This window comes from Chenopodium album, chromosome 6 (assembly GCF_948465745.1).
Source record: "Chenopodium album chromosome 6, dcCheAlbu1.1, whole genome shotgun sequence".
Taxonomy (NCBI): domain Eukaryota; kingdom Viridiplantae; phylum Streptophyta; class Magnoliopsida; order Caryophyllales; family Amaranthaceae; genus Chenopodium; species Chenopodium album.
In genome coordinates this window covers 7,429,430-7,448,723 of record NC_137839.1, presented here as the reverse complement: position 1 = coordinate 7,448,723, position 19,294 = coordinate 7,429,430, and the positions used below count along the sequence as shown (strand labels likewise).

The 19,294-nt window shown below is 35.6% G+C and overlaps 3 protein-coding genes and 1 non-coding gene across 4 annotated transcripts; 2 read left to right on the top strand and 2 right to left on the bottom strand.

Annotated features, from left to right (window-relative positions):
- The first annotated feature begins 1,047 nt into the window (after positions 1–1,047).
- LOC145636601 (uncharacterized) lies at positions 1,048–2,932 on the top strand. The gene is made up of 5 exons (XM_081688174.1): positions 1,048–1,303; positions 1,409–2,078; positions 2,186–2,289; positions 2,368–2,445; positions 2,580–2,932. The coding sequence occupies exons 1-5, from the start codon at positions 1,048–1,050 to the stop codon at positions 2,615–2,617; spliced, it is 1,146 nt and encodes a 381-aa protein (XP_081544300.1). The 3' UTR covers positions 2,618–2,932.
- An 814-nt stretch (positions 2,933–3,746) lies between these two features.
- LOC145635788 (eukaryotic translation initiation factor-like) lies at positions 3,747–9,629 on the bottom strand. Its single transcript, XM_081687147.1, has 9 exons — positions 9,182–9,629; positions 8,372–8,443; positions 7,858–7,953; positions 7,480–7,683; positions 6,697–6,791; positions 6,119–6,206; positions 5,693–6,043; positions 5,362–5,604; positions 3,747–5,263 (listed from the first exon to the last, which is right to left on the bottom strand). Exons 1-9 carry the CDS (start codon positions 9,350–9,352, stop codon positions 4,229–4,231), a joined length of 2,355 nt encoding a protein of 784 aa, XP_081543273.1. The 5' UTR covers positions 9,353–9,629; the 3' UTR covers positions 3,747–4,228.
- On the bottom strand, positions 8,753–8,859 carry LOC145637715 (small nucleolar RNA snoR103). The gene has a single exon (XR_014114451.1). It is a non-coding gene; the product is annotated as a small nucleolar RNA snoR103 (small nucleolar RNA).
- Positions 9,630–10,246: 617 nt separating the features above from the next.
- Positions 10,247–19,147, top strand: LOC145636598 (heat shock 70 kDa protein-like). The gene is made up of 4 exons (XM_081688173.1): positions 10,247–10,280; positions 14,466–14,947; positions 17,328–17,993; positions 18,125–19,147. Exons 1-4 carry the CDS (start codon positions 10,247–10,249, stop codon positions 18,935–18,937), a joined length of 1,995 nt encoding a protein of 664 aa, XP_081544299.1. The 3' UTR covers positions 18,938–19,147.
- Positions 19,148–19,294: the final 147 nt, after the last annotated feature.

The following is a 19,294-nucleotide window of genomic DNA, read 5'->3' as shown; positions in this document are numbered from 1 at the left end:
ATTTCTTCAGATTCAACTCCAGAATTTTTTCTCTCTCTATCTTTCTCTCTCCTCCTAAACCAGTAAAAATGGCGAAGCAAGGAAAAGGAAGAAAACCCGATACCAACAACAACAACAACAATGTAGGTAAAGGCAAAGTAACTCCAGTACAAGTCGCCTTTATCGTTGATCGCTACCTCGCCGAAAATAACTACTCCAAAACCCGGTCCGCTTTTCGCTCCGAAGTATCTCCTCTTATTTCCAAGTCATTTCTTCAAGAGGTACTTTTTCAATCAAATTGATTTTTTTTTGGGATTATTTGTTGTGTTTTTGATTGATTTTGATTTGGTTTTTTTTTTTTTTTTTTTTTTTTTACAGACACCCAAAAGTTTGTTGAGTTTAGGGGAATTATTAGATGAGTATATTTGGTTGAAAGAGCAGAAAGTGATTATTGAGCAAGAGAAAAATGGGTTAGTTCAAGAAAAGTGTAGGATTCAAACCCTTTTACAAGGAATGCAAGATTTGATGAATGTTTATAATTCTTCTGCTACTGTTAATTGTCTTACTCCTCCTCCCCCGCCTCCGCCTCCGCCGCCACCCGCTTCTGTTGCACCTAATTCAGGTTTGTGCTTTTGTTCATTGGTTGATTTGAAATTGGGTTTTGGGTGGTTTATTTGTTTGTTTTAATAGAATTTTTTTTGGTTGGATTTGTTGGGGAAAAGGGTGTTGATTGCTTGATTGAATTGGTATTGTTTGTGTGTTTATGTATTTTAATTGATTAATTTGCTGGGTTTGTTTCTAGATTTGTGTAATTGTGATAGTTTCTACAAGAGGACATAGAGTGAATTGAGAAGTGGAAATTAGGGATTTGTCGAAAACTCGAGCATGATCATCCTTCATGTTAGAGTTTAGTTGTTGAATTTCATTTATTTAGATGTATATAGGACATTGAGTGTAACAGATTATCTATTAAAAACATGTAATTTTTTAGTCCTTCATTTTCAAATCAACCCAATAAGATTTTGTCATGTAAGTAAACATGTTCAATGCATTTCATATGGTGGAATAATGGAAACTACCCTTTTGAAATTGACTTCAATGCTTGTTTTTCTCTGGTTTTCAGGCTATCCTGCTTACAGAACTCCAGTTATGACAACGATGTCGATGACACAAAGTGTGAAGGTGGATCATACCAATTACTCAACACCTATCATTAGTTCGCGTCCTCCAAGGAAGAGAAAAACTTACAAGGATGCTCATGATGTACCTCAAGCACCAAAGAAATATTGCACTCCCATAACTAACAACTCATTCTATGACAAAGGTTGGTTTTGGTTAAACATTGTATGCAACAATGCAAGTCCATTAATTTTTGCAAACTTCAATTCTCATTACTGAATTTTGCTTCTTGCGAAAATTAACTCTGCAGGCAGTAATTCAGCTGCACAGCCAAGTAATGCAGCTAAAGGTCATGTTACTAATCATCAGTCTCCTCCTCTACAATCACTATCCCCTAGTTTTGCTCAAGGAGGATCGCCGATTCAAGGATCAAATGTTGCAAAGAATTTATTTGATAAGCCATCAGGATCGCCAAATTCAAATTCTTCGGGTCCTAAAACACCCCCACGAGCACTCTCTTCCCAAAGCGAAAAATCCACTTCTCCTCTTGAAGATGTATCTTCAACTGCAAAGTCTCAACATGATAGTACCCCTCCTGAGACTACACCCACTAACTGTACTATTTACTCCTCTAAGACGATTATTGTTAGTCCTGCTAAGCACATTTCCATCGAAAGGAATCAGTGTACTTTTTCATCGCCTGTTAAATCAAACAAGCGGCAGGGCAATAGAGAACATGTCAAAGGGAGACTGGATTTTGACAGTACTGATATGCCGACAAATGTGGAAACTACCAGTGGGGATGGAAGTAGTGCCAGTTCAGAATCTGAAAGGGAAGGAGACATTTTTGACTTGGGTTTGGATGCCTTTGGGCCGGACTTCTGTCTGACAGAGCTCCTGACTGATTTTGGGATTGATTGTGGAGGTATTGACTATTCCTGCCCATCAACAGCAGGTGCTTCAACTGCTGCAGTTACAGGGTAAGTGGGTTTTGCCATATTACTGCATTGATTCAAGTATTTCTTGTATTTGGTTTCTTATTGTTATTATCATACGCCATATATGCTTAAAGTCGGATGGAATGCAGTTTGCTTCATGACGGAAACAATGAAGAATTAGAGAGTAGCCAAGATTTTGTAGAGCATTCATCAGCTGTTCGAGAAGTTTGTTCTGGAGACATGACAGGAAATGGTAAACATTTTAAAAGTATTACCCCTTTTCAATTGATACTACATTCAGTCAGATGATTTGGAGCTGACATTCAGTCAGATGATTGTTTGATTACAGGTTCAGATACCATTACTTCAGTTAAGTCCATGAGAAAGTGCATAAGAATAGTTAGTCCTAGTAAGTTTGCTTCTCTTATTGCATTCTCTTGTCAATGGTCCTAAAAATAGTATAACAATTCATCACACTTTCCTGTGATTTTCATCTCTTTCCTGCGATTTTCACTAACATAAACTTTTGATTTATGATTTCAGCAAAAGGTTCAAGGAATAGTTCAAGCCATGAAACATGATCAAGAAACCTTCAGCACAAGAAGATTGCCAGTTTAACTTCCAGGCTGACTTCAGCTGACTAGTGTTGATGACATAACAATACATCACACTTTCCTGCGATTTTCATCTCTCGGAGAGTTGTTGATTTTAGGTTTAGAGCTAGACAACTTTGCAGTCACTTGTGCAATAGTGTTTTTGTTTCTAAAGAGAGTTCACTGTAAACTTCGGAACTTAGGATCAATATTTATTATTCCATATTAATGCAGCGATGCAATCTCTATATCTCCCTCTGCAATAGTGTATTATGGTTACTGAAATGTGACATATTAATCCTTAAGAAGAATGAGAAATGCTCAATGTAATTTCTTGTTTACATAACGGGTCTATCCGTCTGGTAGCCTTTCTAATTTAAGCATTTTAGTGTACTTCCTTAGAACTGCAGGGTGCAGACATGCTACTATGGACCGAAGAACTAAAACTTTTAGCAAATATTGATAGCAATTTAAATGGCCAGAACTACAATTTTGCAATTTGCAGTAGTTGATCAGCATTCAAATACTATGATGTCTTAAAGTCTTAAGTACATAATGGGGTGTAATCGTGTAATGGTGTATTAGAATTAAAATTGAGCTCTGTTATAGTAATAATTCAGGATTTTAGCTTTGTTATACTAAAAGGCTATTGCTTTGAGTTTGAATGTTTGAGAGCTAGGAGAATTGATTTATGCCTCACCTATTCTCTTCTGTCGTCGTTTAGTCACCAATTTGGCAATTTGCTTGTAACTTGGCTTCGGATACGTATTATGCTAGACTGTTTGATATTGTAGTCTGATCTTAGTTATGCTGTCTTGCCACGGGGTCCTAGGAAATGGCAGCAAGCGGACTGGTTTGAGATAGAGATTGACATCATCCTTACTAGGCTACTGTCTTCAATTTACCAGTAATAATAATCACTGAATAATACATTATATATTGGGCCAAATCTTTAACCGTTACAGTTCAGATGTTGACAATCAATATGAGTTACCTTTGCCAAGACTAATACAGACTAATATTTACGGAGTATACAGTCGAAATACGGTAAAGTTGTTCGGACAGAAATGTTTTTGTGCATGGAGACGAGATTTTGACAAATTAATAGGCACCAAAGTAATCAGAGGCTTGCTCAAGCCCTTAGGAACAAAAACTTGTCCAATTCAGGATATCACAAAATTCATAAAGTAACCGAATACAGAACAAACTCGGTCCTTGACAAGGACAAACCATCCAAATGTGAAAATTACACATAATCCAGCCATGCCTGACAGCAAAATCCATGGCATTATGTTTAAGCTTCTAGACCAAAAAAATATCCCAAAAAATAAACATTTAAAAAAAAAAATGGAAAAAACCTACAAGTATGACCTTAGTCCTTTGGAGCAAAATATACAGTCAATAAAAAGAAAAACCCAGATCCTCACTGCTCCAACTCAGTATATAGTAATACATGGGTACTGACCTCAAACATGGGAGGAATTGTGAAAAGCATAAAACAAAAATGTAATCATAGGGAAAACGTTGGATAATTGCGGTGGACTACATTGAATTTCAAGTACTACTGTAAAGGGGGGAAAAAGAACAACCAACCGGCATTCAGATAAGGGCTCTGCATGCTTCAACATCAGCAGCTTGTGCTTCCAAAACTCCTTGTCCGACCACCCTCTCGGTGGCATCGAATATAGGTTTTCGGAATATTTCATCTTCTACTTTCTGCAGGACTTCTTTCACTACACTGAAGTTCAATCCCCCAGCCAAAATTAGTTTACCCATGATCTCGCCAAAATTATTGGGAGCCTTGGGAAGGTCAATAGCTACATCATCGATCATTCCACCGTAGAGCAAGCAACCAGTGCTTATATCACTAGCAGTGAAAACTCCCTTGGAAAACAGGAACTCTAAGAGCTTTGCAACCTGCTCAACACAAGGGGGGTTCTTATCCAATCCCAAATTAATTGCCTCCCTCACAATTTCGCTGTGATAAGATGGTGATTTTAGCTCCAGGACGCATTGTAGCGCCTCATCCAACAGCCGGACACTAAAGTATTCCTCAAGGAGAGAGAGAGTCTTTCTTTTAAGTTCCTCAGGCTTGACATTAGTAGCAGCAGCAGCAGCAGCAGGTTTCTCAACTGGAACTGCTGGTTCAGTTGGGGTAGGCTTTGCCTTGGAAATTTGGCTAGTGGGCTCCATACCTGAGCCAAAGCTTGGTTGACGGGCAGGTGGACCACTTCCTTGCAGTAGGGCACTAGTTTTACCACTAATGACACCACCACTTCCCTGAGGTAAGAGGTTTGGGTTCATTGGTGTTGTTTTGCCAACCAATGATGATGGGAAGCGCCCTCCTGAAGAAGAGGAGGCAGACGCATCAAATCCCCTTGGCATAGACCTATTCCTTTGAACTTCCCAATTGTCATTGTCCATTCCTGGCATTCCAGGCATCTTCCGCATGCCGGGCATCCCAGGCATCATACCCCCAGTGCCAGGGCGATTAACAGGGAATCCTCCTGGACCAATGTTTCCTTGAGAAGGTAGTATACCGCGCGCATTCCGCATGCCTGCAGTAGCACCAGGGCGCAAGCCAAGGTTTTTCTCTGCCTCAGTATGGATTTCAGTAATGGTTTTGGCTTTGACCTAAAGAACCACGATCAAGAAAAGAAGATTATGACCAATATTATATTGAGAACCAATTACAAAATTGCTTAAAGTAAAGTTAAAGACAGCAATCAAACCTCTTCACGCCTAGGAACCCAATTGTTGGATCGCATATCTAGAACATCACGGGCCATGAAACGCAAACGAGGGACAAGTTGGCTGTTTGTGCTCAGCTCCTTCAACCGAGCCATATAAACATCATTAATACGCCTTGACTTGGGGTTTTCATCTAGCTGCTTACCGATTGTAGTGAAAAAGTGGCATATGGCCTCAACATTCTCCTCTTCTGGACAACTTTTATTGTCAGGACCTAAAAGCTCCTACATTGTGTACAAAGCAACATCAGAGCAAAGCTCGCAAGAGGAACTTGTCTTACAACAGAATGGACAAGCAGCAAATATCAAATACCTGTACAATATGATGCACAATCTTTTCAGGTACCATTTTCTGCTTCAGAAGTTCACCAATTAGACGTATGTTTCCAAGAGTACGGAGTTTAACCATTTTTTCCTTATCTCGACGTTCAGCTTCTTGTTCAGGGCTTGTCATCAGCCTTAGTTCAGCTCTTAAATTGTCAGCACCTTCAAATGCCTCTTGGCAATTGTTCAAGAGAATACGCTTGAAAGTGACTTCTTTTCCACCAGCTTCCTCTGCTGGGAATGGAGGAAGATTTTCATTCAGATCAGAACATAACTTAGCATACATTTGGCAGAATGTAGGCTCCAGAACAGCTTTGTCAAATATCAAAGAAATAACACCCTGAAAGATGAACAAAAATCAGTCGCAAAGTAAGATTAATAACCAAATTCAGGAAACATAGAGAAAGACAATAACCTTTAGGATCTCAGCTGATGTGATACCAGAGTCGATTAGTTGACCCTTGAGGAGATCATACTTCTCAGGTGTAAGCTTGTTGAGAATACTGCATTGTAAACAATAATATCATTACACAAGAATCTAGAACAAATGCCAGAAACAATCCTACATGTCTGCATTTCTAACACTAATATGGCCTGATGGCAGCAGAACACATCAGCACTAAGACATTATTATAGATCTTATGTGATCATATCATTTACAGTAACCTGAACATATGATGGCATATGCAGCAGATAAACATTTTTACAAACTACAGTTTTTTTTTAAAAAAAATAAATAAATTGCTATACCATATTGCTACCCAAAACTTCAGACCAATAATTTTTTAATGAATTACTTTAGTTTACAGGCATCACAATTGCAGCAATTCAAGCTCAAAAAGCCATAACCAGTTATTGCTAAAGACTAGCAGTATGCAGTCACCATGACTAAAGACCAAGAGACCAAAAATTATGTAACCTGGTAGGGAACGCATAGAATAAAATTCCATGAAGGCTGCAATTAAGGCCCAAAGAGAGGAAAAGACACATTACCCTTTTACAGTCTTCAAAACACGGTCATTATCAGAGAGGGTGCCTCTTCTAACAGACCATGGCACCTCAGCCTTAATCAGAGCTGGAGTTGGACCCTATTCATGTAAAAAAAAACCTTAAGTAAGCCTAAAAAAACAATAAAGTAGAACAGAGGCAAAGAACTGGAGATGGGTAAAACACTACTTGAAATTCAAAAAACAAAAATGCTAATTACGTACTTTCACAATCAACTACTAAAAATTGAGTAAAAAAAATAGCTACATATAGTTAAGCAGACTTGAAGTCACTAACCACAAAATTCAACTACATAATCATCATCTCAGACTGGTAAAGTAAGTTAGCAATCGCAGGCATTACAGGAAAAACTAGCAATGCTCCAAATGCATAAATTCATATGGTCTAACATGAAAAAAAGACGTACACATAAAATTTCCAAGTTCTGAAAGGCGTATGATACAGAACGTAACAGCTACTTTTAATGTAAAGGTCTGCATGGGGCAAGTTACAGAAAGTCACAACTACTTTAATACTATAGTTCTGCATGGGATAAGACACAGAAAGCAACAGCCACTTAAAAACTAAAGTTCTGCATGGGATAAGATACATACCCTAACAGAGCCCAAACCATAATAATGTTTAATAAATTGCATAAAAAAAGTTGGAAGATGCAAACTTAAAAAGATGGAAATTGTAAAATCTGGGAGCACGATAGCATTGGTTAAAAAAAAAATCACTGCTGATAGTCAGACCATAATCAGAAAACAATACAATTAAAGAGATTACCCCTTGACCAGAGGAAATATTTGCCCTTGCAAACTGTGAGTTAAATTGATCCTGGCGATTAGAATCTGGGCCCCTGTTGACAAATTCTCTGTCTTTAATTGTCTCCCATGACCTCTCCTCTGCAGGGGCAGGTATCTGGGTAGAGCGAGTGCGCCAATCCCGGTTATCAGGCTCAGAATAACGGGGTGTTGGTTGGCTTGGAGGCTGATAAATTGCAACAAATTAGTTAAAACCAAATTCTGTATCATAAATGGGGGAGTCGCATATTAAACCAAACACGCTCATACCAAAGTAATTGAATGCAAAATTAACAAGAAGTAAAAAAAGAAACAATTGTTCAAATTAGTCAAAACATTAAATTGCACAGATGACACTTACAATGACTTCAGCACGATTCCAACTCTGCTCTTCACCAAGCAGCTCAGAATCGACTTCTCTTTTCACATTTAGGATTTCCTCAGGAACCACCGCCACCTATGTAAATAGACAATACATATACATAAGATTACAGGATACGAAAATCACATTTGCCAATAACACTAGGCAAAGGACTACCCCTAAAATCCCAATTCCAACACCCAAAAAAAGAAGAAAAAAAAGATACAACCCTGATAAGTAAGCAGATGGACCATAAAGGCATATGAATACTATAACATAGATATTACAGGAATAAGTATACAACAAGAACAATGTAAATCATGACAAGGTTAGCCTCCAGTCTTAATTTAACAAGAATGTACAGAACTCTCTGCAGTAAACCATCAGCCGGGAATATCTCACATAAATTAATGAAAAGATATGCAGCGAAGACAGTTCAAAATTTAATCAGATCAATCATTACTATTCATGAGTTGGATACAAACAGAAACATAAATTTGAATCAGAATAATACCTCTCTGAGTTGCAAGAGCTGATCTCGAGTGTAGCGGACTCGTTCACGACCCTCAAATCGAGCATCTCCAAACTACATCAATGGGGAATACATAGATTAATTATAAAGTTTTAATAAAAAAACACTTCTTTTCACAACCTATAATCATATAACTTCATAAGCACTGAATTATAAATAATAAAAGACTTGCCAATGCAAGATATAGAATCCCTAGAGCAATTAGGACACATCATAACACACATGGTAAGCAAGACACACGTGCAACAGCAAAGCAAGTCTGAGCATAACACAACAGAGTAACAATCGCTTATCGACAATTCAACATACAAAATTATATAAATGTCTTGTTAGTTCAGTTACGAGTACGAATGCGAATACAACAAATGTCTGTAGGTTTCTTTATGAGCGAGATACCACTAATTCTTAGCTCACCTAAAGCCTACATATAACTTTCCGTCCATATTTACAGCAGAGAACACATCTTTAGTCCACTGCTAAGAATCAGGACACTCGGTTCGCCCTATCACCCGAAAAAACTAGCTCAATCCACTAATTAAACACAAAACCACTAGAAACACAACAAATAAATCATGACATTAACATCAATAAAAACAACTCCTCCATTCAAAAAGTTCCAAACTTTACCAACATAAAACACACCAGATCAAAAACAACAATACCCAGATCCAAAAATCCACAACCCACTTAATAAAATCACAAAACAAACAAAACCCAGATCGAAAAAACAGAAAAATCAATCAAATTCAACAGATCTAAGACAGTAAAAATCAAAATTAAATAAAAAAAGACCTTAAGCGAAGCGCCGCCATGAGGACGAAGAAGCTGATTATCAGAAGAAGCAGCAGCAGCAGATGAAGACGATGAAGAAGAAGAATCAAATCGGGGTCCGAGAAATCGAGGGCCTCGATTGCCTCCACCACCACCAGGTCTTAAGCTAATAACGGTCTGGTCAGCCGGCATAACTCAGCTAGCTACACGAAACGCGAAACGGCGAAGAAAATTAGGGTTTCAAAGAATTGAAAAACGTCGGAAAAAGGGATTTTCCGGCGGATTGAAGATTCGACGAATCTGATGAAGATAGCAAACAAAAGGGGATAAATAGAATAAGATTGAATTGATAGATAGATAGATAAGAGGAGAGAGAAAATTGAAGAAATTTGAAGAAAAAGGGTTTTGGTTTTGGGGGAATTTTCTCTCTCTACGGGGAGGAGAGAGAGAGACAGGGGAAAAAGGAAGAGAAGAGAGGCTGTGAGGCTGATTTTAGGGACTACAAAAAAACCCTTTCTTTTTTTTCACTTGATGATGACTTTAATTTTTTTTTATTATTATTATTATTATTATTATCAATTTTTAATTTTCTCGTTTTGGTGTGATTTTATAGTAGTAGTGTGTAGAAAATTAAATTAGGAAAGTTTTTTTTATTGTGTTTTAGTTTGATTTGGATTCTACTATTATGGAAAGTTTTTATTTTTTGGTGGAGTAGGAAATAGTGAAGGTTTAGGATTTGATTTGGTGCGGTTATGATTGAGGATTGATTAACAATTGGGTAACAAACTAACAATTTGCATAGGTTTTTTAGGTTAATTAATGAAAAGGTAATAGAGACGTGTGTAAATGGAGTAAAACATACGAAGTATGCTAATACTTTACGTTCATTACCAATCGGAAATTTAAGTTTCGAGCCCTCGTAAATAAAGTTTCATGTTCATGAAAGCCCACTACAAATCTTACCCAAGTGAAGCCCACTAATAAGCACATTAGAAAACTACCACATGTACAAGATTCTAAGTTTGATTGAATCCGCAAGTCTCTTTTTGTTTTTAAGAGTAAGACTTACTTCTTATTTTTGTAAAAATGGTTGCTGCCATCCGAGACGATTTCATGAGAGGTACAAAGGCCTTTGTTTGATAAAGAGCTTTTGGTGACCTTTTAGCTTATTGAGAATTGACAAAGTTTGACCATTCTTAAAAAGCTAAAAGAGTTTTTGGGCTTAATTAAATACTCTTTAAGGCCAAAAAATAAAACTAAAAATAAAATCATAGTAGGACCTTTTCAAATTAGCGTATTGGGCTTTTTTTTTTATAATATATATATATATATATATATATATAGGGGAGGGATCCGGTAAGAACCCCTCCTTATGTAAGAACCCTAGTTATATAAGAACCAATCTCATCCGTAGGATTAGATTAGGATGAGCGGTCAAGATTAAAACAAAAAAAAAAACTCCCCCAAAACCCTCCCCAAACGTTCATACTTTTCTCTCTCCTCAAACTTTCAATCCTCTTTACTTTCTCTCTCCTCAAATCTCATAATCTAGCCCAAATTGCTGCAAAACAACCTAAATTGCTCAAATCAGGTACATTTTTCTTTGATTTTGTTCTAATTTTATGAATTTCACATGATATTCAAGTCGATTTTGTGCTTTCAATCGCATGATGTTTGCAAATTGGCGATTTTGATTTTTGCGATTTGATTTTCATGAATTTTGCATGAGTTAAAGCCGATTTTGTATGTTTTTCTTTTCGATTTTGTTTAAATTTCTATGAAATTAGCATGATGTTCAAGTGGATTTTGTTTTTCTTTTCGATTTTTTTGAGTTCGATTTTTGAAAATTTAGGGCTCGAATTTAGGGTTCGATTTTTGCGGCTTTAGTGTTCGAATTTAGGGTTCAATTTTAGTTCGATTATTTTGTTCGATTTTTGCTCGATTTTAGTTCGAATTTTGCTTGATTTTAGTTCGATTTTGCTAATATTTTGATTTTTGTTCGATTTAATTAGTTCAATTTATGTTCGAATTATTTTGTTCGATTTTTGTTGTTTGTTTTCTGTCAATTTCGAACAGGCTTGTATAATGTTCTAGACTCTTTTTTTTTAAAAAAAAAAAATTACGTTCTAAACTCATTCTATTATGTTCTATGTTTAAATTAATGGATAATGTTCTAAACTCTTTTTTTAAAAAAATTATGTTCTAAACTCATTCTATTATGTCTACGTTTAAATTAATTGATACCCGACAACATAATCATAATGGAGGTGGATCTTTGATTTTTACGATATATAATTCCACGTTTTAAAAGCATTGCTAAATGCTGCTGAATTATTCAATGGGAAAATGTACCGAAGAAAATTCAATAATAGAGCATCTAGAACAGAGACAACATAAAATCAGTTATCATCCCGACCCATCGCTATCAATTCGTTCATAATACGATGTGACATTACAATCAAAGAGGAATCATAAAAAAGGCGTAAAATTAGAATGCTGTCAAAATTTTGATCAATTATACTAGAATGTTTGGTTTTGATAGTTCATTATTAGAGTTCATATGAGATTGCAAATAATATGAAGCATTTGCTGGTAGTTGCACAAATTTAGTCATTTAGGTTAGTTCATGTAAAAATAAGAGTATTATAGTAAGATATTAGGTTAGCACTTGCAGTAGATAAATTTGCATAATATTTTATAGGAATGGAATCACTGGATGAACATCCAACTGTATATTTTCCTCTGTCAGACTGATGTAATTTACTTGATAACACTTCCTAGTAGTACTGTAGTAGTTGTGTTGGGTAATGTGTGAGCTATGGTGGTTGTTTTAGCAATAATGGAGGCATTTGAGTTTCTACATGTGATCGTTTTCCTCTACTTCTATGGGAGGGTAGTGTGTTGATCTATATCAAAAACCTATTAGCTCAAGTGGTAGAGCACTATGCAAACTGCATAGATGATGTAGGTTCGAATCCTACATAGGCTATATTTATAAATAACTATATAAAAAAAACTTAATCATCGTTCTTTCCTTAGAATAAATTTAGAAAAAATTAGATCATAATTCATAATGTTATAATTTACAACATAAGAAATAATTTTAGAACATAGGGAAAAAAATTAGAACATAGGCTCAAAAGATAGGTTTAGAACATATAAAGAATTGAAATTTAGAACATGGACAAAAAAAACTAAGAATATAGGAAATGATTTTAGAGCATAGGGGAAAAAAATTAGAACATAGGCTCACAATATAAGTTTAGAACATAGGAAAAAGTTTAGAACATAGATTAAAAAAAAAATTAGAACATGAAAATGTAAAATTGAACATAAATCGAAAATCAAGCATAAATCTAAATTTAGAACATAGAAAAAAAAAATTAGAACATAGGGAATAAATTTAGAACATAGGCTCAAAATATAGGTTTAGAACATAGAAAGAAATTTAGAACATACACGAAAAACTAAGAATATAGGAAATGATTTTAGAGCATAGGGGAAAAAATTAGAACATAGGCTCACAATATAAGTTTAGAACATATGCAAAAGTTTAGAACATAGACAAATTTTTTTGAACATAGACAAAAAATTTAGAACATGGAAATATAAAATCGAACATAAATCGAAAATCAAGCTTTTTATGTTCTAACTTTTTTCTGCTTATGTTCTAAATTTTTGTTTGCTTATGTTCTAAATTTTTTCTGCTTATGTTCTAAAAATTTTCCTATGTTCTAAATTTTTATTCTATGTTCTAAATACAAACTCTTCAAAATTACAGAAATGCCATTACTAAGGGATCATTTTAGATGGTTGGATCAAAACAAATAAAGGGTTAAGACTGGTTCTTATATAAGATTGGGTTCTTATATAGAGGAGGGTTCTTACATGAGCCTTCCCCTCTCTCTCTCTCTCTATATATATATATATATATATATTAACAATCTCTCTCTCTCTCTCTCTCTCTCTCTCTCTATATATATATATATATATATATATATATATATATATATATATATATATTAACAAGTAAGTAATAGTTATTTACCATTATTGTCATTTACATTACTAACTATTTATACCGGCTAATACAAGCATTAAACTGGTTAATACAATCAACTATATCAATCAATTACTAGCTAATTACCAAATAGGTTGGACCTACAGTCCTATACTACTCCATCATTATGCAATGGACCATACATGTGGGTAAATTTACATTGAAGTGGATGTATATATATATATATATATATATATATATATATATATACTAATCGTTATTGTGTCCTTACGAGTGAAGCAATAGATCTAGATGATAAAAAAAATAATACTTTGTAATAAGTTTTCATAAAAGGAACAAAATAAAAATGGATAGATTTAATTTAAAATTGTAAGAGAGATGAAAACCAAAGTACATAAAACTTAGGAAAACAAAGTTATTAACATGAACAAATCTGAAAAAAAAAAAAAAAAAAAAAAAAACTAGCTTGAAATATACTTTATTTTAGTCTAAGAAAAGGAAAGCCTTAATATATATGTCCGTATCAACATTCAAATTAAAATTAATTCATTAATATGTAAAAGAGTGAAATAACATCTACAATATAAATTAAAACTAGCAAATACGATATAAATTAGATCAAAAAGATATTAATATAGAAGAATATTCCTTAAATAAGTTAATGACAAAATAACAGAGAGCGAGAGATAACTCAAGTAGTTAGATCTTCCCTCCCGATTCCAAGATTTCCAGGTAATCTTGAGATCGGTTCTAATCGTTCACCCTTATGCCTCTCTAAACAGTACACAAAAAAAAATAAAAAAAAATAAATAAATAATCACAAAAGTGTTCTTATAAAAGTAAGGCAATATTAATTTATTACACAAATAATGTTTCTACAAGTCAATACTTCATTCTATGTTAACCCCTAATAAAAAAAAAATGGTTGAGCAAAGACAATTCATAAAATACAAATTCCAAACGTTAGTTTTTTTACTTGCAAAGTTGCAAGCCCTTATATAAACACTTGTCTACATTATGTGTAAGATAAAGGTTGGTTATGGAACATAGAGCTTCCAAGTAGAACTCTCCAACTTCAATTCATCCAACAAAAAACAAAATAACCTTATAAATAATAAATAATCATATCAACAAAGCACCAAATATCACCGGTTAATTTCCTACTTCCACGTACATCTCCTTTAATCTTCAACTTTAAATTCATGTATATCCTTATTCTATACTCTAATTAAGTCTTTATATATATCTTCTATATGTAACGTTTTTACATAACAAGTATTATAGTTATTTCATGCAAAGAAATGGCAAAAGCAATAGGTATTGATTTAGGAACAACATACTCTTGTGTAGGAGTATGGCAAAATGATAGAGTAGAGATCATACCTAATGATCAAGGCAACCGTACCACACCGTCCTACGTCGCCTTCACGGACACCGAACGCCTCATCGGAGACGCCGCGAAGAACCAAGTGGCGATGAACCCCGAGAACACGGTGTTCGACGCTAAGAGGCTGATAGGGAGGAGGTTTTCGGACCCCTCGGTGCAGTCGGATATGAAGTTATGGCCGTTTAAAGTAATACGAGGCGTGGCCGAAAAGCCGATGATAGTGGTGAGGTATAAGGGGGAAGAGAAGGAGTTTGCTCCGGAAGAGATATCGTCTATGGTGTTGGTTAAGATGAAAGAGGTTGCTGAGCAGTTTCTTGGGTTGTCTATTAAGGATGCTGTTGTTACTGTTCCTGCTTACTTCAATGACTCTCAACGCCAGGTTATCACTTGTAACTTATTATTATTATTATTATTATTATTATGTACTACTCTTCAATTTTTGTTACTCTTGTTGTTGTTGTGGTAATCTTTATTGTTGAACTGATACGGTATTACAAGTTATGGGTATGTCTTTCGTGAACAGAGGAAGACTTACAAATTAATATCTTTATAAGGGAAAATTATAATTAAATCATCTAATAAATTATGAAAAAGCTCGATTATATTGGGGGTGCGATGCATTGGGGTGTATAATGTATATAATCAATTCAATGTCAAAATAAATAAATAAATAAATTCTATGCATATCATGTGTACATGATTTTTACGGGTTTTGTTAACAAAGAAGGAAGTGAAAATAGTTTAGTATTTTTAAAGGAAATAGTAAGATAAAATGGCCTAGGGTTAGAATAGATTTGTTAACTGTTATGTTAGAGTAAAAGATTGAAAGTGAATACTTAAAGATGAAGGAAGTATATACAACAATAATTAATATGTATATTTTTAAATTTTTTTCATATATAATATCATTTTCTTGTAAGAATGGAAAAGCGTAATTTATGCTCTACTCAGTAGTTCTTAAAATTAGCTTAGTTAAAAGTATTCATTTTGTTCTACAACATTAGAGTCTCGTTACAAAGAGAAATCCTAATGCGATACATAGAGAGTAGACAATATAGTGGCTAGAGACATAAGTTTAACTTGAAGTACATGTAACATGATGTTATAGTACATTTATACTCATAGATGGATTGTGTCTAGGGGTGTCAATTCGGTTAAACAGTTCGGGTTTGGGTTGGGTTTATCAGTTTCGGGTTATAACGGGTCGGTTTATAACGGATTGAAATAATAAGCGGGTCGGTTTGGGTCAGTTTTGAAAATTATCGGGTCAGTTCGGTTTGGTTTTTTTAATTGCAGTTTCTATTCGGATCGGGTCCTTATCGGGTCGGGTTCTAGTCGGTTCGGATCATAATCAATTTGGGTTGAACTGGGTAGGTTTGAAAACGGGTTTAGCCCATTTAATGTGGGTTTCGGTTAAAAACAGTTCGGGTCTTAATCAGGACGGGTCGTAATTGGTTCGGGTCATAATCAGTTTGGGTTTAACTGGGTCGGTTCGAAAATGGGTTTCGGTTCAAAATAGATCGGGTGAAATCGGGTCCAACCATTATTGTTTCGGTTATAATCGGTTTAGATTGAACTTGGTTGGTTTGAAAACGAGTTTACCTAATTTGAAACGGGTTTCTAATCAAAATCATATCGGGTTAAAATTGAGTCGGATGATTATCGAGTCGAATTAGTCAGATAATGGGTAGGAACGAGTCATGTTATAATCAAGTCAAGTCATAAATAAGTTGGGTTTATCGAGTAGTGGGTTGAAACAGATTAGATCATAAACATATTGGGTAACAGGTTGTAAATGACTCAGTCATAACGGGTTACGGGTTTTAAACGGTTTGGTCATAACGGGCTACGGGTCGTAAACGGTTCGGTCACAATGGGTTACGGATTATAACCGGTTCGGTCACAACGGGTTACGGGTTGGAACGATTTAGGTTTATCGGATTTTTATCGGGTTTTAATGGTTTTCGGTTTAAAACGGGTCGGGTTACTATCGGGTTTAAACGTAATCGGTTTGGGTTGCTTTCAGTTTCGGGTTGTAACGGTTTGGCTTGATAACGGGTCGGGTTAGTAACGGTTTGCACAAATTCGGTTCAGTTCAGTTTCGGTTTGGAAAAAATTGGGTCGGGTCAGTTTTCGGTTTCCAAAAAACGGGTTTTAAACAGTTCAGTTCCTTTTCGGATCGGTTCGAAACAGTCGGGTTTAACGGTTCGGGTCAGAAACTGACAACTCTAATTGTGTCAGCTTGTTTACATTACTCATAATTTATTCTTATAGATTTTTACAATTTCATGATTACAATATTACTACAGTTTTACATAGGAGTACAAAGTATAAAGTAGCATTTGAATTGATATTGTCAAGAATGTCAACTATCACTCGAATATTCGATTTAATTAGTGCTCGCTCACATAATGAGGTTGCTTTATTTATATATTTTCATTCATTTTTTTGGACACATCTAAGATATCTGGCCCATATTTGAACATATGTTACATATCATTTTTTCTTAAAAAAAAAAAAAAAAAAATGTTACACATCACTATGATGCTTGACTCATTTAAAACTCTATAATATGAATAATGGATGATTAATTATAGTCATTATTATTCAATTCCCTTTATATAATGCTTGAAAATGATTTTTATAACCAAAGTAGTTGATAGAGTATATAATATATTCCAGGCCTCAATAATCAGCTTGAGCTTTTGGTTGAATTAGTCCGATCCACTAATAGTAACGTTAATTAATATATTATGCAGGCAACTAAAGATGCAGGAGCTATATCAGGCTTAAACGTGATGCGTATAATCAACGAGCCAACAGCAGCAGCCATAGCATACGGCTTAGACAAGAAGGCAGCTCAAACTGGCGAGAAAAACATCCTAATCTTCGACCTCGGTGGTGGAACCTTCGACGTCTCGATTCTTACAATCGAAGAAGGTATCTTTGAGGTCAAGGCTACGGCCGGAGACACCCATCTAGGAGGAGAAGATTTCGACAATCGTCTCGTAAACCATTTTGTCACGGAGTTTCGTAGGAAGACTAAAAAGGACATAAGTGGTAATGCAAGATCTCTACGTCGTCTTCGTACTGCTTGTGAACGGGCGAAACGAGCCCTTTCCTCTACCGCACAAACTACTATTGAGATTGACTCGTTGTATGAAGGGATGGACTTTTATGCGACCATTACTCGGGCGAGGTTTGAAGAGTTGAACATGGACTTGTTTAGGAAGTGTATGGAGCCGGTTGAGAAGTGTATTCGAGATGCAAAGATGGATAAGAGTCAAATCGATGAGGTTGTTCTTGTAGGAGGGTCTACCAGAATTCCTAAGGTTCAACAATTGTTACTTGATGTCTTTAATGGGAAGGAGCTTTGTAAGAGCATTAATCCCGACGAGGCTGTGGCATATGGTGCGGCCGTGCAGGTAACATTATAATCTTTTTGTGTTCATGTAACGTTTTATTTTTTACTCCGTAAATTATAAGTATGATATGGTATGATATGATCAATGTTGATATATACTTGATATTTTTCATTTGTTGTCCTTGGGTGTAGGCGGCGATTTTATGTGGGGAGGGACATGAGAAGGTGCAAGACTTGTTGTTACTAGACGTTACACCATTGAGTTTAGGGCTCGAGACTGCTGGTGGGGTGATGACGACTTTAATCCCTAGGAACACCACCATCCCTACTAAGAAGGAGCAAATATTTTCTACTTACTCTGATAATCAACCAGGAGTTTTAGTACAAGTATTCGAAGGAGAACGAGCAAGGACAAAGGATAATAACTTGCTTGGAAAGTTTGAGCTTGGTGGGATTCCTCCGGCACCTAGAGGGGTACCTCAGATAAATGTAACGTTCGATATTGATGCTAATGGGATATTGAATGTGGCTGCTGAGGATAAGACTGCAGGGGTGAAGAACAAGATCACTATAACAAATGATAAAGGGAGGTTGAGTAAGGATGATATTGACAGGATGGTGAAGGAAGCGGAGAGGTACAAGGCGGAAGATGAGGATGTGAAGAAGAGGGTGGAGGCAAAGAACTCATTGGAGAACTACGCGTATAATATGAGGAATACGATAAGGGATGACAAGTTCAGAAGCAAATTGGGGGAGGAGGAACGTGGAAAAATCGAAAAGGCGGTAGGAGAAGTCGTGGAGTGGGTGGAGGCAAATCAGTTGGCTGAAGTAGAAGAGTTTGAGCATAAGCAAAAGGAGTTAGAGGGGGTGTGTAATCCAATCATTTCAAGGATGTATCAAGAAGCTGGTGGCGTCAATGGAGAGGCCGGTGATGAGGACATGGGCGGTGGTTCTAGTGATGCACGTGCCGGGGGCGGTGGGCCTAAGATTGAAGAGGTGGATTAAGGTGGTGTGATCATCACCTGAATCATGCTGTGGATTTCAGGATAGCTCCTCTGTTTTAGTTTCCTCTGTTTTGTGTATATGGTGTTGTAATGTAGTTGTTGTTTTAATGTTGCTTTATTTTTTATGTATGAGTTATGACTCTGAATCCATGACTATGTGAATAGAAATAGTCAGTAATTAATGAATAAAAAGGAATTAGATTGTGAGCTACTCATACTCCTAAATTACTCAATCCAAAGCACAAAACCAAAGCGATCAGACATCATCAGAAATTCAGAATATGATATTCTTAATTAAGGTGTAGTGAAAATCCACACAGATAACATATTGCATAACCAATGATTATAAATGACATAG